General features: G+C 36.2%; 1 protein-coding gene across 1 annotated transcript in view; it reads left to right on the forward strand.

Moving 5' to 3' along the window:
* Window positions 1–20,232, forward strand: part of ASAH2 (N-acylsphingosine amidohydrolase (non-lysosomal ceramidase) 2) — a 72,365-nt gene extending 52,133 nt beyond the window's left edge. Inside the window, 7 exon segments of the mRNA XM_011938756.1 lie at window positions 1,429–1,468; window positions 2,208–2,303; window positions 5,961–6,056; window positions 8,194–8,340; window positions 12,449–12,508; window positions 15,538–15,626; window positions 17,607–20,232. Coding sequence (XP_011794146.1) covers window positions 1,429–1,468; window positions 2,208–2,303; window positions 5,961–6,056; window positions 8,194–8,340; window positions 12,449–12,508; window positions 15,538–15,626; window positions 17,607–17,796 — 718 coding nt within the window. The 3' untranslated portion in view covers window positions 17,797–20,232.
* The last annotated feature ends 6,531 nt before the right edge of the window (window positions 20,233–26,763 follow it).

Consider the following 26,763-nt stretch of genomic DNA (forward strand, 5'->3'; position numbering starts at 1 on the left):
CTGGCTAGGAAAAGGGATTCCCTTCCCCCTTGTGCTTCCCAGGTGACGCGATGCCTCACCCTGCTTCAGGTCTCGCTGGTCTGACTGCAGCAGCTGACTAGCATCGATTGTCCGGCACTCCCTAGTGAGATGACCCCAGTACCTCAGTTGAAAATGCAGAAATCACCGGTCTTCTGTGTCGCTCGCGCTGGGAGTTGGAGACTGGAGCTGTTCCTATTCGGCCATCTTGCTCCACCCCTCCCCTTTGAATTCTTCAGCAAATTTCGTACACTCTACCCAACACCTTCTGTCACTCCCCCTCCTGATCTAAGTTACCACAATCTTTTACACAGATTGTTGCAATAACCTGCTATCTGTTCTGCTTCATTCTGTCTTTACTCCTCTGCAGTTTTTTCTCAACACAGCAGCTAGATTAAGCCCTTTAAGGTATAAATTAAATAATGTCATGTCTTTGCTCAAAACCCTCCAGTAGCTTCTCATTTCATTCCAGGTAAATCCTCAAACTTGCAATCGCCTATATAATCCGTTCTTCAGCAAACTCTCCTGTCTGACTTCTTAACTTTCTCCTCTTTACTCACCTCTGATTCAGCTACACTGGCCTTATTACACTTCCCAGACTCATCAAAGATACTTTTGTCTCAGGGCCTTTGAACTTATGGTTTCTTCTAGTCTGGAACACTTTTCTTCCAGTTATCTTCATGACTAAATCTTTTATCCCTTTAATTCTTTGCTCAAATATCTAACAGGGATGCCAGTGCTGCCTGCACTGTATAATCTTCACCTACCACCACCACCACCACCACCACATCAGCACCCAGCAGCACCAGTAATACCACCAGCACCACCATCACCACAGTGACCACCACCACTCCCTTTCCTCTTTATCCTGCTTTGTTATTCTCTATAGCTTTTCTTGTCATCTGTTTTTATTTGCTTATTAACCCTCTCCTCTCCCTAGAATGTAAGCTCCATACGTTGAATCCTTAGCACCTAGAAATAGGCCTGGTGTGTAGTAGATGCTCAGTGTTTTACTGAAGAATTAAATGAATGAATGATACAGTAAATTCTTTGTAGGAAGGGACAGTAATGTATTTTTCTACCTGCTTCAGCTTTTACAAACATAGAATGCAACTAATCATTTTGTTGACTCAAGAATGGAAAATAATGATGATCTTTTGCCAGTGATAACCACTGATTCTGTTTCCATCTTTTAATTAAATTGACCATTTTCAGTTTAGGATTTATTTTGAAGCTAGGACAGGCAGGAAAAAAGCTCAAGTTTAGCTTTTCAAGGTCATTGGGTTCCTACATATTTTACTGTTGCGTGGTGAGCCAGGGTAATTTTTTGGCTTTCACTGAAAGTATTTCTGCATACTCTGCACACAGTCTGAGTAGGAAAATGTACACATAATTGTTTTCTTGACTCAGGACCATGTCTGGACGAAGACTTCGAGAGGCAGTTCAAGCAGTAAGTTAAAAATAAAATAACATATCTACATGTTCATATTTGGCGAAGAGGAAATTATATCCTATCCCTATGATCCTATGTCTTTTAAATTAATCTTTTTTAAGATGACTAGAGTTCTACATTTCTTGAAATTAATGGCTAAGGTGAATATGAAATATTGGTAGTATAAGAACCAGACTTAGAAAACATAAGGGATTTATCATTAGGTTAAAAATATTTTATTGGTATTTATGTATTAATAATTTAAAATTTGATAATGGTTTTATATGTTAAATACTAAGTAACCTCTGAGTACCTCAATATCTTAAGTTCCTGTGAACAGTCTAAATAAAATGCATTACATTTTGGGAATTCTGTATTTTATCTGTGCTGTATTTTTAATTTTTTTTATATTCAGGTAGTATTGTAAATGGTTCTAAATTGACATGTCAAAAATGTCTTGTTACTTAGCTCTGGAAATTACTATTCTGGTTAGTTAATAGCCACCCATTCGATTTTTTAATAAGTTAATTTTTTAAATTCCTATTTTAGTAGTAAGAAGTTTCTACATCTGCAACTGTGGTCATCAAGGTATTTATAGATCCATTGACTTGTCCAACTTAGTGCAGTTAGAAAAATTTTATTAAGAAAAATATCTTAAACTAATAATGTAATCAATGCTTGTGTGTTAAGGATAACAGAATGATATTATACTTAAAGATGAAGAGTAATTTTATTGGGTTTTACTTTTCTCTCCCAGGAATTTGCATCTCATGGGATGCAGAACATGACTGTTGTTATTTCAGGTCTATGCAATGTCTATACACATTACATTACCACTTATGAAGAATACCAGGTAAAGCTAAAGGTTTTCATAATTTAAATGAATCATACCCCGGTCATGTCAAATGCAGACTTGCTTTGTAAACTGTCCCAGTCATGTTTCTGAGAGATGATTATGTTTTAGGTATAGCAGATAAGAGAATGATAAACCAAAGGTCGTATTTAAGAGTTTCAAATACATCCTTTTAACTCCAGGTCAGAATTCTAGTTTTATTGACTTACATTTTCCCTGAAACTAATTATTTTGTCAGGGGCACTGGTAATAAGCCTGAGCTGTGGCATAAAACATTTCTAACACTACTCATAAGCATTTGATGCCTTAAGCCTCTGTAACACCTGAGAAAACTCCTACTAGTAGCTGTTTATTGAGTGCACTAGTTAAGACTTTGCAAATATTATTTAAAGTAATCCTTACAGTATATCTGGAAGTAGGGTATTATTATGTTGATGATATATATTAAGAAACAGAGTCCCAGAATGTTTGAGGGAGGCTGGTAGCTGGTAATATTTCATTGTTTATAAATAGTCCAGAAAGCAGCCCAAGTACTTTTTAAGTAAAACATGAAAACAGTCCAGAGTCTCATAATTAATAATTTCTGTTAATAATATATCTGCTGGTATATAACAGCAGTGCATACAGAGGCATACAGTCTGCCCCTTGGTAAATATTCAGTCATACTAAGAGTGGACTCTGCCCTGCTACCCTCTGTTGGCTTTCCTGAAGTTCCCTGCCTTCTAGGAATTCCCATTGAAAAAGTGGTCTTAATGATGCTAAACTTGGATAGGAATAATTATATCCTTTTTTCACTACCTCTGTTACTAAGCATTTCTGTCAATTATAAATATAGGAAACAAAAATAAATTATTTTAGCAGTACCTCTGTCACCAATAGGAACCACAGATATTTTCATATCACATATAGTGATTGCAGATCTAGAAATATCTTTTACTCTTATTGCTGTTTTATAATCACAGTAGTTATTAGATCCACAGATATAACTTGTTATTCAATAGCATAATAAAGAAGCACATACATTACTATATAAAACATTGGTTTACTATAGTTTGGTAAACATATTTCAACCTAATTGGTTTCCTTTGTCAATTCCATGTATTTTATTTTACACCTTTAGAAACATTATTCTGAGGGAGGTCCTTAGGTCTCAACATGCTGCCAAAGGAATCCATGTCACAAACAAGGTTAGGAACCCCTACTAGCTTGTCTCCTGGTCCAGGTGAGATGGGAGAGTTTCCTGAACCCGCTTGCAGTATGTGCGACAGGGATGTGGCTCATCTGTTCGGCTGCTGTACATGCTGAAACCCTTTATGGGAAGGAGAGCACGCAGACAGGCAGGTGCAGGAGCCAGGGCAAGTGCTTTTGGGTGCCGGCAAGAGCAAATTCCATGAGGGCCCTGCAGCAGTATCTAGGTCTGGGTACCTGCTACTCTGGAAGCCCAAGTGGGCATGTGTTACATACAGTGCACTTTTTTTTTTTTTTAACTTTGCTGTCTGCAGATGGCCTGAGTGTTAAACAGCTCAGTGTCCTCTTGGTACCCAGGTCCTTGTACAGTGTCCAGGAAGAATCAGGTTGCAAATGGGCATGAAGGATGAATTCAGGGTTTTATTGAGCAGAAGAGGTAGCTCTCAGTGGGATGAATGGGGAGCTGGAAAGGGGATGGAGTGGGAAGATGATCTTCCCCTGGAGTTTGATTGTCCGGCAGCCGATCTCCTCTCCAACCATCCCCATCCAAACTCCTCTCAGAGTTCAGATGCTCCTTCTCTTTTCTCTGCTGTGCTGTTCTGCCATTCTGTTTTTCTGTTCATCTCCTTGTCTGCTTGTGGAGCTGGAGGTTTGGGGTTTATGTGGGTACAGGATAGGGGGGCATAGTGAATGAAAATGCAAAACAGAAACGTTTGGGTGCAAAACCGAAAATGCTTGTTCTTGTTTAGGGCCACTGATTTCCAGGCTTAAGGGTGGAACCTTTGCCAGGGAACCACTCTTTTCTAGCCAGTATTTTCCTGTTTCCTGTCCATATCACAGGAATATATTCCTGCAAGGATTACTATTAATTACTTCATTCATTCAACAGATATGTATTGTTACAGATACTGTGCTAGCCACTTTCTGGGGCATAATGATGAAAAGAATCTGTCCCTTCCCTCAAGATCACTAGAAGTCAGGGGTCTAGTACAAAGACAGAAAAGAGAACAGATGATTACATTTTCATGAAAGGCATTCACAAGGTGTTATAAAAATAAAGAGAAAGAGCACCAGCCCAGACTGGGTATTTGAGGACTGGGACTGTTCAGGAAGATGTAACATCTGTATGAGTTCTTGAGAACAAGTGAGAGTTAGGCAAATAAAAAGTAAGAATGTATCCCATATAGAAGAAACTATATATGCGAAGGTCCAGAGGGCAGGCACATTGATGTAGCATAATTAGTTGAGTAGCATGGAGTAAGTATGGGAAGGTGATGGTAAGGAGATAGGGGCCAGACACAGGTTAGCTAATGGATAGTCTTACATGCTATGCTACAGAGCTTTCATTCAGTAAGGAAGGCTTTGGGGGAACTGCAGTAGGATTCTAAGCAAGAGAATGCTTTGATAAAATTTTGTGATTTAGAAAGGTCAATAGGATGGCAGTGTGGAAAAGGAATTAGAAGGGCTTGTGTGTAGGCAGAGGACTGGTTATGAAGCCATAGTGTAGTTAAGATCTGGGGAAGACATGGATACGTGAAGGCTGGGAGGAGGGAGAGGACCAAAAACCTACTTGTCAGGTACTGTGCTTATTACCTGGCTGATGAAATAATCTGTATAACAAACCCTCATGACATGTGATTTACCTATGTAACAAACCTACACATATACTCCTGAACCTAATATAAAATAAAATAAAAAAAGATCTAGGTGAGAGATGAGGGTTTGAACTAAGGTAAAATCTACTTATACCTTAGGAGAAAGTAAGACAGGAAAACGAAAGAACTCAGGAGATTTGAAGGAGATGGAATTACCAGATTTGGAGACTGATAGGATACGAGATGAGGGAGAGAAGAGTCTAAGGAAACTGCAGGCTGATCCTCACATGGGAGACTGGAAAGATGACATTCGCTGAGATGAGAATGTTGTGGAGGAAGCTGGTATGTCTGGAGTGGTGAGATTGGTTTTAGATTTGATGACTTTGAAGTTCCTGTAAAAGAGCCAAAGACCTGGAGGTCAGGTGAAAGATGCATTTGGCTCCATTTCATGGCTGTGATAGATTAAATGTCCTTCTCCAGTTAGTACCTTCTAACAATTTATCCAAAAGTTATAAGGACTCTTTTTATTTTGTTTTTCTTCTGATATAGGCACTGGGGGAAAGCATTTGTATTACAAGTACTTACAATAGACTAAAGCTTAGGAGCTAGCACCCTCTTTCATAGTAAATAGAGTGATAGTCTAAATGGCATAAGCAGAGAGAACCCACTGCTTTTAATAGGTAGTTGATGGGAATCACTTACCTTGGCCAGTAAATGGAAATGCCCATCCTCTTTCGTCATACATAATCTTGAATATTATGCCAGTTTTGAATAATGTCAGATGTCAAGCATCACATTTACCTAAAATGCTACACCTCTGTAAATGGATTTAAATATGCAGAACCATGTACAACTCTCCCTGCCTTTCCTGCAGGCTCAGCGATATGAGGCAGCATCAACAATTTATGGACCTCACACGTTATCTGCTTACATTCAGCTTTTCAGAAACCTTGCTAAGGCTATTGCTACGGTAATCAAATATTGTTTGTGGGTGTGTGGGTGTGTGTATGTGTGTGTGTGTGTATGTCTGTATGTGTCTGTGTCTGGTGAGAAAATGCAGAGAGAAGCAAAAGAGAACCTTAGCTTCGAGTGTTCAGTTTCTTTGACAACCTTTATATTTTACAAAACTTATAGCTTTGTGGTATCTCTGAGAAAAATAAAATTTCTTTCCAAATTTTGGATCTAGTTAACATCCTTTCGTGGTGGCAGCTTCTTTCATATATATTATCTCATTATTTTTACAACCATCATGTGAAGTTAAGGAGATATCATTTCTCCCCAGTTTTCAGAGGAGCACATAGACTTGAAGATAAGTGAGGAAGCTTACTACACCTGGGAGTTGAACCTGTGTTCTCTAATCCTTGCCAGATTCTCCCCACTCACTCCAAGAGTTGAGTAGGTCAGCATTCTAAGATGCCCATTTTCCACATTATAATATCTCAGAAATTGGGATGCATTTTCCAATCAGAGGAATCTTATTATTATTATAATTAGTAGCATGCTTTTACTTTCTTGGTGGTTCAAAAGATAATATGAGTTGTTAAATCAATGGAAGCTTAGATTTGATGTAAAAACGGTGGTGCCTTGGAATGAACACATTGCATCTACCTAAAATATATACCACTGAACAAGTTTACTTGATTTAAAGGAACTTCACTTGTGGAAATCTTCCCTTTGGATGCAGTTGTTTATGAAGCTGTAACTGTGATGTCAGAAGGTTAGTCAACAAACAGGGTAAAGAGCTTAAAATAGTAAGCAGCCCCTTATATAATAATATGTAAGCCTCAATAAAAAATGTGAAACAATTGTGATATAGCAAAGAAAATAAAGCCCTTTTAATGAAAGAGCTTGGATATATTAAATTGAAATAAATGAAATGGTTGTCTCTGTAGGTTGCATCAGTCAAATGTTGAACATTTCATATGGCTGTATTATTAGTTACTGATTATGTGTTTGAAATTTCAGTATTTTATATAATTTCTTTGCACATATTTTAATTAATTGATATTTATTTTCATTTTATCACAATTTTGCTCTCAGTTTTAGGTTTTTTTTTTTGAATAACTGTCTGTATTTATTTATTTATTTGTTTGTTTCTATTATAAAAGCCAAATCTATTTGTAGGACATTCATATTATACAGAAAAGTACAAACCTATAACCCATCCCTAGAGGTAACTACTGTTTAACTGTCACTATGCTCATAGATCTATAGTTCTTCCCATGAAAATAGATTCTTCAAATTTTGTAGTGACAATGGAGAAAAATGCAATTAATTTGGTGGAAATTTGTTTTACAGTCAAATTTCTGGTCAAGCACCTTAAAACTAGCTATGTGATCATGAAAAAAACTGCTGAATATGTCCAAGCCTATTTTCTCATTTGCAAAATGGAATAGTAATACATAACCTATCTCATATGCAGTTGTAGAGATTAAATCTATAATGTGAGGAATAAAGAACATTAAATATTCATTGAAAGTAATGGCAAAATGCCAATTACTTTTGTACCAACCTAATATATATCAAGGGATATTTGAAAATTGAGATTTGTATTTTTATAACACTATTAAAAATGGTAAACATTGTGGGCAACATAGATTAAACCAGTCAGGATATGGGATGATCTTGAATTTTAAATTAAAAATATGTTTATTATATTCTTTTATTAGAACAGACAAGAATCTAGGAAAAAACTTGGTACTGACTCCAGATGAGAGTGGCTCAAGACTTTTTAAAAATTAAAATAATAATTACGGTGTCATGTTATAATTGCCTTTTTGCATGGTAGGCCCCTGTACAAAGTCACACAATTCGAAAGTACGCTTCCAACCTTGTACTCTGGTCACTGTCATTATGTTTTCTAGGAGAATAAAAGAGTTGCCTATGACCAAAGCTTTCTCCCAGTGACAAGAGTTTAAATTGTTAATTTCTAGGCTCATGCTTAGCAAGGCTACCTTCCTATTTTCTCAAGGTTGTTAGCTCTTGGGGTGTGTATGAGTATGTGTGTGTGCACTCTTCCATTAATGCAGGCATTTCTGGGACTGGAAGCTGGGAAAAGGGTCTTTGACTCTACGTATGCACTCCTTAATAAATGCTCTCTGTTCCAGGACACAGTAGCCAACCTGAGCAGAGGCCCAGAACCTCCATTTTTCCAACAATTAATAGTTCCATTAATTGCTAATATTGTGGATAGAGCACCAACAGGCAGAACTTTTGGGGATGTCCTGCAGCCAGCAAAACCTGAATACAGAGTGGTAAGACTCACGTGCAGACCTTGGACTCCTTTAGAGGCTTGTTTTTGGGGATGAGGGGAAGGATGACACTTAGTGTCACCATTTGCCTCTAATCATGCTGTAGACTAGCTGTTAGCAATGATAATTTTGACAATTGTTCTTATCTCCGCAAAAGTAATGAGAATGGGAAAATATTTATTTTTTGTGGGTAATTGTGTCAAATTGAAATTCTAAAATCCAAATTATTCCTTTTCCTAAATGAATGATCATGGAACTATTCACTGGCACCAAGAGTTGTCTCTTAAATCAAGGATAGGAAAAACATACTGAAATGAAGCAGAATTTGTATCATTACTATTTTATATCAATCTTGTGCCCTGAAAGCTTGCTGAATCAGTTATTAGTTTCAATTGTTTTTTGTGGGGCGGGGGGGAATGAGTAAGAGGGGAGTCTGGATTCCTTAGGAGTTTCTACATATAGTATCATGTCATCTGTGAATAAAAATAAACGTATTTATTCTTTTCTATATTTCTTTTCTGAATGCATCTAATTATTTTTCCCTATTGGACTGGCTAGAACCTTCAATAGAATATTTTGCTTTTTAAAAAATTTTATTTAATTTTCTAATTGATAAATAAAATTATACATATTTATTGTGTACAAGATGGTGTTCTGAAATATGTATACATGGGGAATGGCTCAGTTGAGCTAATTAACATATGAATTGTCACATGCTTATTATTTTTTGTTGTGAGAAAATTTGAGACTCTCTTAACAATTTTTAAAAAGCAATACATTGTTTTAACTGAAGTCATCAAGTTGTACAGTAGACCTCTTGAACTTATTCGCCTTGTCTAAATGAAATTTTATATTCCTTGATCAATACCTCCCCAACCCCCTAACCTCCTAGCCCCTGGTAACCAACCTTCTGCCAACATTCTACTCTCTACTTCTATGAGTTTAACTCTTTAAGGTTCTACATATAAGTGAGATCATGTGGTATTTATCTTTCTGTACCTGGCTTATTTCACTGAGTCTACTGTTCTCCAGGTTTATCCATGTTGTGTCAAATGTAAGGATCTCATTCTTATTTATGGCTGAATAGTATTCCTTTGTGTATATGTACTACATTTTCTTTATCCATTCATCCATTGATGGACACTTAGGTTGTTTCATATCTTGGCTATTGTGAACAGTGCTGCAATAAACATGGGAATGCAACTGTTTTCAACAAAATGATTTCATTTCCTTTGGATATAGACCCAGAAATGGTATTGTGTACAATATTTTACAGTAGTTCTATTTTTAATTTTTTGAGAAACCTCTTGCTGCTTTTCATAATGGCTGTACTAATTCACATTCTCATGAACAGTGTGTAAGAGTTACCTTTTTCTACATTCTTATCAACACTTATCTTTTGTCTTTTTTAATATTATGCATTCTAACAGGTGTGAGGTGATATCTCATAGTAGTTTAATTTGCATTTCTTTGATGATCACTGATATCAAACATTTAAAAAAATATCCTGTTGATCATTTGTATGTCTTCTTTGGAGAAATGTTTATTCAGGTCCTTTTCTTATTTTCAAATTGGATTATTTGTTTTCTTGCTATTGAGTTGTTTGAGTACCTTGTATCTTTTAGATATTAATTCTTTATTGGATGCATAGTTTGGAAATGTTTTCTCCCATTCCTTAGGTTGTCTTCTCACTTTGTTAATTTTTTTTTTTTTTTTTTGTTGTGCAGAAACTGTTTAGTTTGATGTAATATCATGTGTCGGTTTTTGTTTTTGTTGCTTTTGTTGCTTTTGCATTAGGGGTCACATTTGAAAAGAAAAACAACATTGCCTACACCAACATCATGGAGCTTTTCCTCTAGGTTTTCTTTCAGTTGTTTTATAGTTTCAGGTCTTATATTTAAATATTTAATCAATTTTGAGTCAATTTTTATATTTCATTCTTCTGCATGTGGCTATCCAGTTTTCCCAACACCATTTATGGAAGAGACTGTCACTTCCCCACTGTACATTCTTGGCACCTTTGTCAAAAATCAATTTACCATAGATGTGCAGGCTTATTTCTGGGCTCCGTTGGTCTATGTGTACCAATAGTGTGTTGATTACTTTAGGCCAGTACCATGCTGTGTTGATTACTATAGCTTTGTAGTATATTTTGAAGTCAGGTTGTGTGGTACCTTCAGTTTTGTTCTTTTTGCTGAAGATCCAATCCAATGTCAAATAGAAATTGTGAGATTGGACACTCTTGTCTTGTTTGCAATCTTAGTAGAAAAGTATTCAGTTTTTCACCATTTAGTGTGATGCTTTCTTTAGGATTTTTGTAGATTCTCTTTATCATGTTGAGAAAGTTACCTTTTATGCCTAGCTTATTGAGAGTCTTTGTCAGAAATAAGTATTGGATTTTTGCAATTTTGTTTCTACTGAGGTGACAATGTGTTTTTGTCTTTTATTATTTTAATATGGTATTTGCATTCATTAGTTTTCAGATGTTAAATAAATGCCATACCATTTAGTCATGGTGTGTAACCCTTTTTAGATGTTGCTGAATTTGATTTGCTAACATATTGTAAGGAGTTTTCTACTTATGTCTATGAGGGATATTTTTAGTTTTCTTTTTATGTGCTTGCCTTTGGTATTGGGGCAATAGTGGTTTCAAAGAATGAGCTGGGAAATATTTCCTCTTGTACTTTCTGAAAAAGTATCCAAAAGATTGGCATTATTTACTCTTTAAATATTTGATTGGATTGACCAGCAAGGCCATATGGACCTGGATTTCCTTTATGGCAAAATTTTTATTACTAATTCAATTTCTTTACTTGTTATATGCCCATTCGTATTTCCTGTTTTTTCCTTGCATCGATTTTGTGTCTTTATAGGAATTTATCTTTACAGGAATTGATATTGTTCTAGGGGAATTTTCTCATTTCATATAAGTTGTTTACTTTGTTGGTGTAATATAAAAGTTGTTATTGCTCATCGTAATCCCCTCTAATCCTTTTAATCTCTGAAGAGTTGACAATGATGTCCCCTCTTTCTTTCTAATTTTGGTAATTTGTGTTCTCAAAGAACTAGCATTTAGTTTTAGTGCTTTTACCTATTTTATTACCTATTACTAAACTTTTTAGGCAAGACCAGAGCAGCTTTTCATCTTGAGCAAATCCCTTCCCTACTTCCCCCAGCACCCCCCATCCCCTCACGCACTGAGGTAAAATTCTTTTGAATTATGAGGTTTTCCAGTCTGGCCTGGTGGGAACGGAATCTCGTCACAACTCTCTATGAGCCTGGGGACTGTTCTCTGTAATTCTGTTAGCCCATTCTTTTCCTGACTTCCAATAGTTCCCTTGTATGCATGCAAACTTGAGGGGAACTTTCTGCAAATCTCCAGGTTTCTGTCTCTGTGCAGCTCTTCTCTCTATGATGCTCTGTGCTATAAACTCAAGACTATTTGCCATTTGTGGACTCCCAGCTCCATATCCTCAACTTAGACTGCCGGACTTGGCCTGAATTCTCCTCCTTCTGCCATGGCCCATAAACTCTGATGACATTGAGCTGGTGAATTACGGGGTTCATCTTGTTTGTTTGCTGGCACTCAAATATCACTGTCTTTCATTGTCACTTGAAAATTCATTGTTTAATATATATTTTTTCCAGTTTTTTAGTTAATTGTTTCAGGTGGGAGGATAAATACACATCCTGCCACTCCATCTCTTGTAAAAATATAATCTTAACTATAAATGTATGCATAAATATGAGTCATCTGTGGAAAGTTTTCACTGTTCTAATTTGATTCAAATATTCCCTGTATTTGTGTTGGGAGGGAGTTGTGAGGAATTATCAAGACCTGAAGAAGCCATTTTAATGTGCTGTCACTAATATGAACTACAGCTGTAGATCTTCACTTGTATCTGAGTCTACCAAAAGCAAATTCATTGGCCAAACATTCCTATGTCTATTGTTGGAAGGGTTAATATTCTTAGAAAATAGCTTACTTGATTAAATAGAATAAAATCTATAAAGGCACCCTAATTCATAAAATTTATAATAAATAGTGCCAAAATATGAGTATAGTAAAAATCTTTTTATTAGAAATCATTAAATGAATTTTTATTTTCAGGGAGAAGTTGTTGAAGTTATATTCGTAGGTGCTAACCCGAAGAATTCAGCACAAAACCAGGTAGGCATCAATGATTTTCTTTTACAAATGTAAATCCACCTTTCAGCCATTCATTCATTTAAATATCCCTCTAGTGGTTAATATCATAAAGACAAAATGTTCCAACTTGTTTTCCATCTTATTTTGTAGGTATGGGAAAATATTCAATGGGTACAGTTAATGTGGATTGAGTCTGGGTAAAAGCACACAGGAAATATATAATTGGCTCTATTTAGGACCAAGTATAGCATAATGTATGTATGACTGCATTGTCTGTCAAGAAGATGTTAAGTTGAATACAATCACATATATGTATAGTTATGTACCACATATAATGATGTTTCAGTCAAAGATGAACTGCATTTATGACAGTGGTCCCATGAGATTATAATACTATACTTTTACTGTACCCTTTTCTACGTTTAGGTATGTTTAGATACACAAATACTTACCATCGTGTTACAATTGCCTACAACATTCAATACAGTAATGGGCTGTACATAATTGTAGCCTAGGAGCCAGAGGCTATACCATATAGCCTAGGTGTGTAGGAGGCTACACCATCTAAGTCTGTGTAAGCCTAAGTCTGTGATGCTCATACAATGATGAATTTGCCTAACGATGCAGTTCTCAGGATGTATCCAATGTATGACTGTATTCAAATATATAGCACTCTACCAAATGTTGTGAAATAATCAAAGGGCCAAATGAAGGATGTGTGTCTTTGGCTCCTTCTTCTCTTTTTGCCTGTCTTCTCCTCCTCTACACTGCCATCTCTGGTCCTACCTGTACTGTTGTGGAATGGTCACGGATCCCTGGGCAGATACTCTCATGGTTTAGAGTCCTGGCACATGTGCTTTACTTTATCTTGCACTGGCCATTTCCCTATTATTTACTACTGGTGTTAATAGGGCATTTAATTATTAAACTTAAAAAATGACGTTAAAAATACATGTCCAATGTTAAAACAATATAGGAGTGCAGAAAATAGAATATATATGTTCTCTTCTACCCACAAACCTGCTTTCCGGAGGTAATAGCTGTTAAGAGTTTTTTAATAAAGCATTTCAGACTTTTTTGTTTTTATCATATGTATGAGAAACTATATACATATGTAATATATCTATTAATAAAATTATACTTCTATAGCTTCCTTAACATGTACTTATAACTACACAAGCAATAACTGGACACATTCTAGTTGTAAAACCTCAAATAATAAAGGAATTTATAGTGGAAAAACAGTGGGCATATGACTGTGATTTCAAGGTCGTGGTTTTTACTATGGCTGAGGATGCATTCCTTCTATCAATTAGCTGCTCTTCCCAGGGTGCATAGTCACTTATAATCCAAAAATACCTTCCTTCCAAAAGAACCTTCCCATTCCTGTTCATTAAAATGTCATTATTGCCAAGATAACAGTTGTGGCAATATGACATTCTCAAATGTCATTCTCAAAAAATATGACATTGGGGGATAGTCTTTTACTTCTTAGGTAGTCAATATGCACCTGTTTGAAGTAATTTCTTTAGGAAGTCAATCTGTGCCATAGTAGTTACATGTTTATAACATTATATTCTGAAGATATCAAAGTGTTATATCAAAACTGCAGGTTTAGCTGTCATCTGATATGCCTAGGGTAGAGAAATTCTATCATCATTATTGCCATGGAGAAGCAGGAGAACAAATCATTTAAAGTACTGTAGTGGTAATAGAATTAATTTTAAAGAATGCTCTGGGACTTGGTATAAAACAATTTCCAGTACCTTCCTTTATTAGTAATTGTCATCACTATTTATGGAATGCTTATTTTGCAGGTACTATTTGCAAGTATTTCTATTAAAGTGCTTTATATGCATTATCACATGATTAATTCCATCCTTACAACTACCCAATGAGTTAAGTTTTATTACCTCTATTTTCCAGATGAATAAACTGAGGTCTGGAGAGAGAAAGTAACTTATATTAACTAATTATGCATCTGGAAGAGATTATGGTAGAGTAGTTGGGAAAAGATTGTCATATGTTTTATCCCTGATATTCAGAGGCCTAGACTTGGTCTTCAGTCTATACTCTAGACATATTCAAAAAGCCTACTGTATCTTCTCCATCTAAGGCCTTCCCAGTGTCATTTGCCCTAAATAGACAGAAATAACTCTCTTTACAAGTTCCTATGGTTATGAAAACTTCCTTATTGAATGTAATTCATCAGTTGAGTACTTCAAGAAGAATTTTAAACAATTTCATGGCCCACATGTAAATAGGTGATCCATTTAACAAGGGGTTATTTGAGCACCAGTAAATGACAGATGTAAAAGAATGTGATAAATATAGGTGAATTAGACATGTGACTTTTAAGGTCACAATCTCAGGGATTTAAAGGGATACTAGAAATTTATAGCCTTTGTCTTTATTAACTTGTCATATTATTCAAATCTGCGCTTTGTTTGAAGCTGAATTCTTCGTCTGAAACAAATTCTTCTATTATGATAATCTTCCAATGGGGAAATAAAATCTTTTTATGATGTGGTTTCTAGGAATCTATTATAAAAAATCTAGAGACCTCCTTTAGCACCCCAGGATAGGGAAGATTTATGTATTCTTTTCAGTTCTTTCACGCAGGGAGGTACATTAACTAATAATTCATTCACCTAGAGATGGAAAATAGATTAAACTTTACCATTTTTCCTTCTAAATCTTGAGGTGAATAGAGAAAGTCTTGGGCTATATAGATCAATAAGCATGTCACGAAAAGTCTTGACTTATACCTTTTTAAAATCTCAAGTAAGTTTTATTTCCAGCCTCTTTTCTGCCCTAATTTCCAAAATTTGCTATTAACTCTAAAATTGTGCTTCTTTCAAATTTCTAAAAAAGTCATGTTTTTTAAATAGACTGCATAAATTAACATTCTGAGTACATTGCATAGAATGTTAAGAGGAAAGCCTAAGAATATGGATGAAATTCTAACACATTTTCACACAAGGTACTGGTAGGCTAACATATGGTCAACAAGGGGAGTATTTACAAATGGATTCCTAATTGCGTTTCAGACCCATCAGACCTTCCTCACTGTGGAGAAATATGAGGCTACTTCAACATCGTGGCAGACAGTGTGTAATGATGCCTCCTGGGAGACTCGGTGAGCACATCTATTGAATATTTTTGTATTTCAAGCTTTGAAAACAGTTGGTTTGTAATGCTGGGAAGACAAATGAAAAGACTGGCTCAATACAATGTATTAATGATATCAAATTCTCAAGGAGCTTTCTGGACATATTTAGTTGATTTACTAGATTTCATTTTGATTCATTTTTCTACAAAACAGTGTCGTGTGTGCTTCTGTAAGATTAGGTGCTAATGAGGTTATGGCTTCCATTCTTACAGACATCTGTTCTGTTTTTTTCCCCATGGTCACAGGTATTATTTCTAAAATCTAACTAGCTTTATTGCAAATTGATTGAAAAGAGTGTGGAGTAAAAGTGTTGAGATGTCTCTGTAGAGCTTGATATTTCTATAGGGAAAATGAGTCTATACCTGATATGTATTGCATGTTTGTATGTGATCAATGATTCTTCATTTGAGTTACTAAAACACTATAGACTTGGGTGTTTAACTCTTAATGACTTGAGTGAGGAGATAATATACTCATGCAATTTCCTCAGAGAGACATATCTCTTTGCTTTTAGCTACCAAATTCCTGAGCTGAATAGATATTTTGAAGATTTGACAATGTATCTGAAATAAGACAATATTTCTGTTCCCAAGTCTATAAATTTTGCATTCCAGGACAGTGGCATGGAAGTAGGTATAGTTTTTGGCTATTTGGGTCTAATTCAGATTGCCTCAAACTAAGTGATATTAGTTTGTTAAATGTAAATATGTTAGTATGGTTCAGATGGTTAATTGAAAATAGGAATTTGACTGTGGCCCATTTGATAACCATATACAAATATGGGCATAATTTTTCTTTGGTATTTAGAGCTATAGAGTATAGGTAAATTTTTAAACAAGTAATGTATACTTATCATTTAAAAGGTTATACAGGTAATAAAAACAATGATTTATATTTAAATGCTAAAAGTTTTTAGCTAATAGCAGTCAATACTGAGGATATGTTTAGATCCCGGCCTTGTTCATTAGCAGCAGAATAATCAAATATTTGTTGAGAGTACTGAATCCATCACTGAGAAACATAGAATGTCGAGCACACTCTCTGTGCCCAAGAGATTAACTTTCAACATAACTGAGGATGTCAATCAGTTAGCCCATTGTATCTTACTGAGTCTAGAAGAATGTCTGAACTCTCTGCTGTGATCTGCAGGGGCCAACATGATCTGGTTCCATCTGTTTCTCTCATCTCAAGCACTCTTCCGTGGTTTACTATTCCCTGTACCAACTGACCTGCTTTCTGCTTTGCGGCCACATCAAGTTTGTTCCTGCTTTGTACACTTTGTATTTTCTGTTCCTTCTTGTTAGAATGTTTTTCCCTCCAGATTTTTGCTGACTCAGTTTAAATGACATCTCCCTAAAAAAACTTCCATCTTGTTTTCTACATTACATTTATCATTCTTAAGATTTTTATATTTATTGCTTTGTTTATTGTATTTATTTCCATCCTCAACCCAGTAGAACATAAGCTTCATAAAACTTGGGACCACATCTATCTTACTCCTTACTGTACCCTCAGTACTTCTAGAAGAGAGTCTGACATGTATTCATTATATATATAGATATATATACCTATATATATAAAACAAATGAATCTAGATGTGAAAATAAGTGTCAGATAAAGGCTAAAAGAGTGCTTTGCAATTCTACAACAGGAGAGACATCTTGTGGCTATCAGGTAAGGTTTCCCGGGATGAATATAATTTAGGTAGGTAGAAAGGTGGAACAAGTAAAGCTATTTCTACAAATTGCTATTCTTTAAAGTTTCTCTTCTAGAAAATAGATGTTTTTGTCTATTGTGTTCATTGCTGTATCTTCAATGTCTAGATAGTGTCTTGCTCATTGTAGGTACTCCCTGAATATTCATTAAATGAATAATCAGTATTTTTCTAATTACACATTTTTAAGAGTAAAATTGAGTTTTGCTTGCTTGTTTGTTTTCTATCAACAGTTTTTATTGGCACAAGGGACTCCTGGGTCTGAGTAATGCAACAGTGGAATGGCATATTCCAGACACTGCCCAGCCTGGAATCTACAGAATAAGATATTTTGGACACAATCGGAAGCAGGACATTCTGAAGCCTGCTGTCATACTTTCATTTGAAGGCACTTCCCCTACGTTTGAAGTTGTAACTACTTAGTGAAAAGTTGGCAGATCATGTAAAGAACAGCGTTACTCTGTACACATTATATAAGTGATTTCAAATGAATGTGAACTAGTGAACTACTATGTTGACTTCTATAATCGTCCTTATTTGGGGACAGATAGTTTACTGCTAATGGGGCAGAGGTGTGTGTGTGTGTGTGTGTGTGTGTGTGTGTGTGTGTGAGAGAGAGAGAGAGAGGTTTGTCCCATATATCTTGTTCCAGCAGCCATACACCTTGTGGTCTACAGCCTAAAGCATGATTTCCCTTGAAGCCTTGCGGTTGTTTAAAGGAGAGTCCCTTCAATATAAAACCTCTGAAATATTAGTGAGAATGGCTGAATACCTGTGAACAATGTTTAACCTATTTATTTATATATGTAATTATTGAATGTTAGTACTGGGAGAGTTTATAGAAATCATCTAGTCTTATTCTTCATCTTACAGCTAAGAAAAATGGTCTTTTCTTATAATCACATTTACAAAATATGATATAAACCTTGACCATAAATGTATGAGCCTAATTAGAGAAACAGAAAATCAGCATGTCAGTTTTTCTTCATTCAAAATAACATAGCCTTTCTAAGCAGTCATTCTGGAGTTAACATGCCTAGTTCAGAGTTGTTGTGGATGCTCAAATCATTTCTGGAATTGCCTTCAGAACCCAATTATGAGAAAGTCAGACTTGCGATATTTTGATCATGCTTTGTGTTTTCCTAAGTGTCCTTATCCCACTGGATTGTGTCTCTTACTCCCAAGACTTATTCCAAATGTTTTTTTTGACTCTTTTCATTAATCAAATTCACCCCAAACCAGAAAGCTTTGCCATTAGTGTAGATATTAAAAGTATTACTGGCTGAGAAAGCACTCCTCAGAGCAAAGGTTCTAAATTAATTTATCTGTTCTTTTTACCATTTGCTCACTCACTCACGGACCCATTCAATCATAGAATATTTACGATTTATATGCCCAGAATTACAATGATACCTGGGCCTTGATAATTAGTGACATTGTACTTGGGATGAATGTATAAGTGTCAAAAGGTAACTATTATGAAGGAGAAAATAATCAATTTAATATGTAAATTCCGGGGAGGCATTTAAAAGATCAGTAATCTTCAAGTTACATCTTGTGTATCATCTGTGTTGGGTACTCTAATTTTAGGGTAAAGAGGCTCCAGACAGTTTGCTAAATATTATTTTGAAAGTTATTTTTGGGCCTTGTAAAATACCTAGCCTCATGCCCCAAAGAGTAAGATATGACAATCTGACATCGATTGCCTGAAAGTACTAATTGCATTTAAAATTCTTTAAATTAACTAGGAGTTCCCAGACTGCAAAGCAAATTTCCAAACCCAGGCCATACTTTTGTGTGTATGTAAAAGCTTTAGCATTTTAGGGAAAAAAAATCAATCTGTATTTCAAAAATAAGCTTTGAGGTCTGAAAATAATAACAATATTAATGATGGTAATATTAACATCCATTATGTATAACTTAATCTCAACATAATTTATTGAATTAGAATGAACCTGGAACACTTTTTGATGAATCAGTATCCTAGAGGCTGTTTCCATGGACACTAACTGCTGGAGGATTAGGTAATCAGGGATTCCAAGTCTTCCAGGTCTTGTGATCATTTTTCTAATGACACCACAGTCTTTAGTGTACAAGTTCAGAAGCCTAAAAGAACAAGTGATCCTGAAAGTAGCTGATCCCAGACAAGAAAATTATATTAGAACTGATGATACGGTTTTTTAAAGTATTTGTTATTACTCAGAAGGGTTCATGAATCATTTTCTACTACCTCTATACCTTCTATTGAAGCTTTCCTCAATCTACTTGTGATTCCTGATAGCTCACTGGCAACTGTACCAAGGTGGTCACTGTATCATCTACTGACCCTTCTGCACCCAGCACTCTTGGTCCCAGATAACCCACAGAAACCTATTTTCTTACCAGCTGTCATTTCTTCTAGGCCATGCAGTTCTATGTTTGCAGTTCATGTGTAAAAATAAAACCAAATTCCTGGATTATCAATATCAGTTCTGTATCTATGCATAAAAGAATATCATGAAGTAACTGAACTTATCTGTTGATATAAAAACACAGATCCAATTCGTGTCTGTGGGTGCTGCAGGGACTGAATCATTGGAGCCAAACCATGTGACGTAAACTCCTGAAATTGGTGGAAAAAGTGGAATATGGCAGATTGGGTAGGTAAGAGAACAATTGTGGAGATTTTGTTTCTCATGTTAAAGTGTCTGCATTTTATTTGCTGTGCCCTGCCTACTCTGGTTTTAAGGATTCTGTGACTTCTTCGAAAAGCACTGAATAATCTCTTTTCCAGGTCTAGATTTTTTTGGTGAGTACTGAGTAAAATTGTCAACATTCAATGGATTATTTAATAATAAATTAAGAATTACACTCATAAAAGTATTGTCTAATGAAAGGTAATGTAGACGAACACTTTTTTAAAAAAGAGGTGGAAAAAAAGGTGTTAGATTACACGTAAATTAGGTTGGAAAGTGATACAAATGACTAATAAATAACCACTGAAGCACAAGGGAACCATTTCTTTATCAGTTCCTTTCCAATTTCTGAATATGTACTGCTGGAAAAACACATGTATGGTTGGCATTTCTTTTATTTTCTTTCTCTTTTTTACTAGTTGGGCAAAAAAATTTCCTAGGCAGGTGGCTAACTATGAAATGGTTTCATGAGCTAATTCTGAACAAAAAGACCAAGAATGAATTCACTTATGAATGTCCTTTTCTAATGTGCCCTCTTATGCTTCTCCTCCAACATAAGCAAGCTTACTGTCTTTTTCTACTAATTAGCGCATGGATTCTATCTTTAGCCAAAAGGTTTCATCACTAGATAAACTTCTCATGTGTGTTTAGTTCTTCCAAATGATGCTCTTGCTTCCTGGGTATCCAACCTGACTTGCTGGTTTATATTGGCTTCCAAAATTTTAGAGTGATAGGGTATCGGAGAGGGAAATTTGCACATTCCTTACACAATTAGAATGCATTCCGTTGTAACTCAGAAAATATTCCTGATCAACATCCATCCAAATACTGAAGACATTTATAACCTCACATAGCAGTAAGTCTTGAAATGATAAATTCAGGTTTCGTGCAGCCACTCAGTGGCTCTTCTTAACATACTGACTTAATTCTTAGGCTTATCTTCTTGGCTAAAAGATCGCTACCTCGTGTCTACATACAATTGAATGAAGCAGCAAAATGGGAAAAGAGTTCTCTTTATAATACCCTTTTGGAAGGTGGAAAGTAGTAGGAACACAAGTTGAATTTTCCTTCTATTTCCTTGTTCAGAACGGTGCTACACAGTTACTCTTACCTGCAAGGGAGGCTGGAAAAAAGAACATTTAGTATTTTGTGCTTCTAGAGAGTGAGGCAAGTTCTGATAGTAAGAAAAAAGAGACAGTTGAAGTAGCTGTCATAAAAGTAAGTCAGTCAAGACAGATTAGTTATGCTACAACATTAGAGATTTATTTCTTGATTTCATGACCTGTCCATTGAGGTTAGCTGGAGGATCTGTTCCACACCCTTCTCATTTGGTTTCACAGCCTGACAGAGATTTCCATTCTAAACATTCTTCCATTGTGAGGGAACAGGAACAGGTGCTTCCATGACTGGGGGAAGGGACAGGGAGAATCATGCAATAGTTTGTGAAGCTCCCACATTACTGTGCATTTTTCACTGGGCAGGTGACGGAACCAGGATGTTTGCAAGCAGCCCTAAAGTTTACCACAATGGGCAAGGAATAATATCTGTATATCCAACTTAACTGCTCTTTGAAATAATTATAACTAGTTTTACTCTAGAAAACATATTTTGGAAAAGGGCACACACTGGAATCATGATGAAAAAATTGCTTTCTGTATTGCAAAATGTTTACATTCCTTTAACAGCTTTATATCAAGCACCTATATACTTTGTGGCAGAAATTGTACTAAATCCTAAGAATGAAACAATAATGAAGGCAAAGCTATTCCCTGCCAAAAAAACTTACAAAGCAAACAGATAAACAAGTAATTACTATACAGGGTGAGCCATATTGTTATTGTTCAGGGAATTAGAGAGAGCACCTAATATGGTCTTGGGGATGTTTCAGTAAGTTTCCTGGAAGAAATAACATATAAACTAAGACTTCAAAGATATGTAGAAATTAGCTAGAAGAAAGGCAATGGTGTGTGTGTGTATGTGTGTATTTGTGTGTGTTTGTGTTTGCGTACTGGGCAAATAGACTATTCCATGTAGAGGGAATATTGAGTACTTTATCAAGGTTGTAGTTAGAGTATAAGGGAAGAGTTGACAGTGAGGCAGCACTAAACTTTACTTTCATAAATAGCAATTTGGTTTTATACTTGTATTAGCATTTTTCCCCCTTGAGACTGTTCCCGTATAGCATCAAAGTCCTTGAATGTATTTGCCATTTGCTTTAATAATAAAATACACTTTCTATAACCAAAAAACTTACCTTGGCTCCCAGTTTCCAGTGCCAGTTAGTGTCATCCTTCTGTCTTCAGGGCTATAACCCTGTCCATAGACAAACCCATGGAATTGAATTTATTCAGACTTCTTTTGCTCGTGTCAATTTCATGTTTCCAAATCTATGATTTCTTTTGTTTTTTGTTTGTTTGTTTATTGTACCTGCTAAAATGGCACGTGTAGCCAATGAAGAGCATTCTCTCCCTTTAGATAGGGTTCAGAGTTCCAGCCTTACAAGTTCATAAATATTTGTGAATACTAAAAATTTGAGCCACCCACATAAAATTCAAAGCATCTTGACCTGCATACTGCCAAGTTATCAGGGACCCAGCTTCTGTTGGCCCTATTTCTGGATGTTTTTCAACCATAATGAAAAAGTAGAAGCCTGGACGTATGGGGTCAATACTAGCTAGAAGAGAATAGAAGATCTACTATCCCGGTCTGAAATCAGATATCTGGAAACATTGACTTGCCCATATTTTCTGTCTCATTGTATTTTTTCATATTCAGTATAAAAGATTTACCCTTTTTTTTCCGGACCAAAGTAAGCTAAATGGACAAAAGAACTTAATAATCCAGCATTTGCAAACTTAGGACAAAGTCCAACCACATCCCCTAAATGGCCAAGGGACAGTGATGATGACGTGGAGAAAGACACCCTTAAGTGGAATTTCAAGAAACTAGTGTCTGTGACTTTACAAAGTTGATTCCACTATCATGAGGAGAATACACCCTCTGGAAGACTTTCCCACACTGTGGACTGTGTTGTGCTGACTTGTTGCCTGTCTCTTCTCAGTTTCTCTCAATCTCAATAATCCACAAATGCAAGAAATCTCACAGAGACTGGAAGGTCATTTATAACTGAGGGACATAAATGGGAAGTTGTATAAAGAAAAGAAAGAACTTGGGCTGTGAAATCTGGCCAATTTAAGATTATTTAACTTCCTTGCTTTATGAAATAATAATATTAATAATGACCTTCTATAATTGCTATGAGGTTAAGTTAATGTTTGTAAGAGGATGTTTTAGAACTAACTGGTTCAAATCCTAGTTTTACCATTTAACCAATATCAGACCATGAGTAAATTACTTAGTTTTGTAAAGCCTTGGTTTCTTCCTCTCAGTTGCTTAATATACAAAAAGAGAACAATAATAGTACTTAACTTTTTAGGTTGTGAGATTAAAATAAGGTACAGTTGTTGACACAGTGCCTGGTGTATATATGCACTTAATTTACTTAGCTGTTAGTTTAGTTAGATGTTACTGAGTATTATATGAGATATTGCATGTAAGTATCTGGAAAATAGTAGGAACTAAAAAATTCTACCATTGAGACTGGAATCATGGTTAGCCACAATGACTGTCCTTTCCCTGATCTTTTTCAAAGTTGTGCTTTGGCATAGCTGATATTAGTGTAGGAAGAATTAGAATGAGGAGAGAAGTTAGTAGAATGATCTAGACTAAGAGGTAATGAAATCAGAACAAGAACAAGAACAATGGCTTTAGGAACAGGTCAGAAAGGTGTGGGTGTATAAAACTCTAAAGTTACAATGGACACAATGTACTCATTGACTGGATAAGGTAGGGAGAAGACAGTTACAACCACCCAAACCCTAAAACATTTGGGTCATAGTAATGCTATAAACAAGAGCCAGGGTAAAATGAAGCAGATTTCAGACAGATGATGGTAAATCTAGTTTTGGATGTCTGAGACATTGACAAGATATGCAAAAGTCCAGCACACAGTGGGAAATGTGGAGTAGAGACACTGGAGAGAAAGTGGGGCAAAAGATTAGATATATGGGAAGCATCAACTTCAAACTGATGGTTGAAATCAAGGAAGTTGATGATTTTGCAAAAGGGAGGGTGTATAAGAAAGAGAAAAGAGATTTAGATGACAGGCCTTTTGGAACCACCTACTTTAAGGAAGATGAACAGAAGCAGGGCCAGAAAGTAATATTAATAAGAAGAAACAATTAGAAGAGTTAGGAGAAGGGATAGTGTATTAGTCTGTTTTCACGCTGCTGATAAAGGCATACCCAAGACTGGGCAATTTACAAAAGAAAGAGGTTTAATGGACTTACAGTTCCACATGGCTGGGGAAGCCTCTTAATCATGGCAGAAGGCAGGAGGAGCAAGTCACATCTTACGTGGATGGCAGCAGGCAAAGAGAGAGAGCTTGTGTGGGGAAATTCCCATTTTTAAAACCATCAGCTCTTGTAAGACTTACTCACTAACATGAGAACAGCACGGGAAAGACTGGACTCCATGATTCAATTATCTTTCATTGGGTCCCTCCCACAACAGGTGGGATTTATGGGGGCTACAGGATGAGATTTGGCTGGGGACACAGAGCCAAACCATATCAGGAAGAAAGAACTCCAAGCAGGTCAATTATATCAAATGTTGTAGAGAAGCTTAAAGGGATAAGGACTGAATTAAGCCTTTGAAACTTGACAGCAATTTCACAAGAATGGAAGGGGATTTTAAGGAGGTGGGGAGTTTTATTAGGTTGACTGGCTGTGGAAGAGACCATTAGACTCCACACCACAATCTGCTCTCTCATTCTTCCATAGTGATAGTTTTAATTGATTATGGATTAGGACTGTATTTCCCAGCCTTGGTATAGCCTAGGGCTGCCTCTAGAAACTGGTTGTAGCCATATAGCTAAGTTCTGTTCAATGAGATGAGAGAAGTGGTATGTTCTACTTTCCTCTTGTACTCTCAAAAGTGATAGGTATACACTCCTGATACGGTTTGGATCTGTGTCCCTATCAAATCTCATGATGAATTGTAATCCCCAGTGTTGGAGGTGGAGCCTGATGGGAGATGATTGAATCATGGGGGCAGTTTCTCATGAATGGTTTAGCACCATTCTCTAAGCACTGTTCTCATGATGAATTCTAGAAAGATCTGGTTGTTTAAAAGTGTCCGGCACCTCCCCAGTCATGTTCTCCCTTGCTGCTGCTCCCATCACATGAGATAACTTGCTCTCCTTTGCCTTCAGCCATGGTTGTAAGTTTCTGGAAGCCTCCCCAGAAGTCAAGCAAGCAGATGCAGCACAATGATTGCTGTACAACCTGCAGAAGCGAGAGCCAATTAGACTTCTTTTCTTTTTAAGTTACCCAGTCTCAGGTATTTATTTATTTATTTATTTATTTATTTTTGAGATGGAATTTCGTTCTTGTTGCCCAGGCTGGAGTGCAATGGCATGATCTTGGCTCACTGCAACCTCTGCCTCCTGGGTTCAAGCAATTCTTCTATCTCAGCCTCTCAAGTAGCTGGGACTACAGGGACATGCCACCATGCCTGGCTAATTTTTGTGGTTTTTTTGGTAGATATGGGGTTTTACCATATTGGTCAGTCTGGCCTCGAACTCCTGACATCAGATGACCCACCTGCCTCAGCATCTCAAAGTGCTGGGATTACAGGCATGAGCCACCACGCCCTGCCCAGGTATTTCTTTATAGCAATGCAAGAATGGATAAATACACCTCCCTTGCCCTAATTTCCTTCTTAAAAGGTATGTAGCAAACAGGATGGCAAAAGCCCAGAGATGGAAACTTCGTGTTGGAGATGGCAATAATATAAAAGATCCCAGCATCCCTAATAGTTCAGTGTTGTTAAATCATCCCTAAAGTGCTTATTCTCAGATGATTAACTGAAAGGAAAATAAACTTCTATCTCATTTTTCACTGTATCATCTCATTGTTAAAGTATCTGGAACCCGGATTCTAAATAATATACCTCTTATAGTCCCATGAAGGCTACCACTTATATACTTTTTCTATTGTGGTTAGGACAAATGTCAACATATTTGTGTATAATCAGAAAGCAGGTCTTTACTAGTTGACCTATGGAAAATGGTATGGTGGCCTCTTTGTTTTTTTGACTCTCTGAGTTGTTATGGGTTGAAATGTGTATCCCCAAAATGATATGTTGAAGTCCTAACCCTTAGTATCTCAGAATGTTTGGAAATAAAATCATTACAGATGTGATTAGTTAAGATGACATCATACTGGAGTAAAGTGGGCCTGTAATCCAATATGACCGGTGTTTTTATAAAAAAAGAATGCTGCATGGAGAGACACATAGAGGAAGAATGAAATGTGAACAGGAAGGCAGAAATCAAAGTGATGTCTCTACAAGCAAATGATTGCCAAATATTGCCAGCAATTACCAGAAGCTAGGAAGCTGACATGTAACAGATTCTTTTTTACAGCCCTCAGAGGGAACCAGCACTGTTGACACTTTGATCTCGAACTTCTAACCTCCAGAATCATGAGAGAATACATTTCTGTTGTTTAGGCCACCCCCCATCTGTGTTACTTTGCTATGGCAGGCTTTGGAAATAAATACACTGGTCAAGAGATTAATGTCTTCCCCTTTAGTCACCTGCTAAAAGAGATTCTTGGGTGCCTTCCAGTTTAGAGGACCAGTAATTATGTCT

This window comes from Colobus angolensis, unplaced genomic scaffold (genome assembly GCF_000951035.1).
Source record: "Colobus angolensis palliatus isolate OR3802 unplaced genomic scaffold, Cang.pa_1.0 Scaffold177, whole genome shotgun sequence".
NCBI lineage: Eukaryota > Metazoa > Chordata > Mammalia > Primates > Cercopithecidae > Colobus > Colobus angolensis.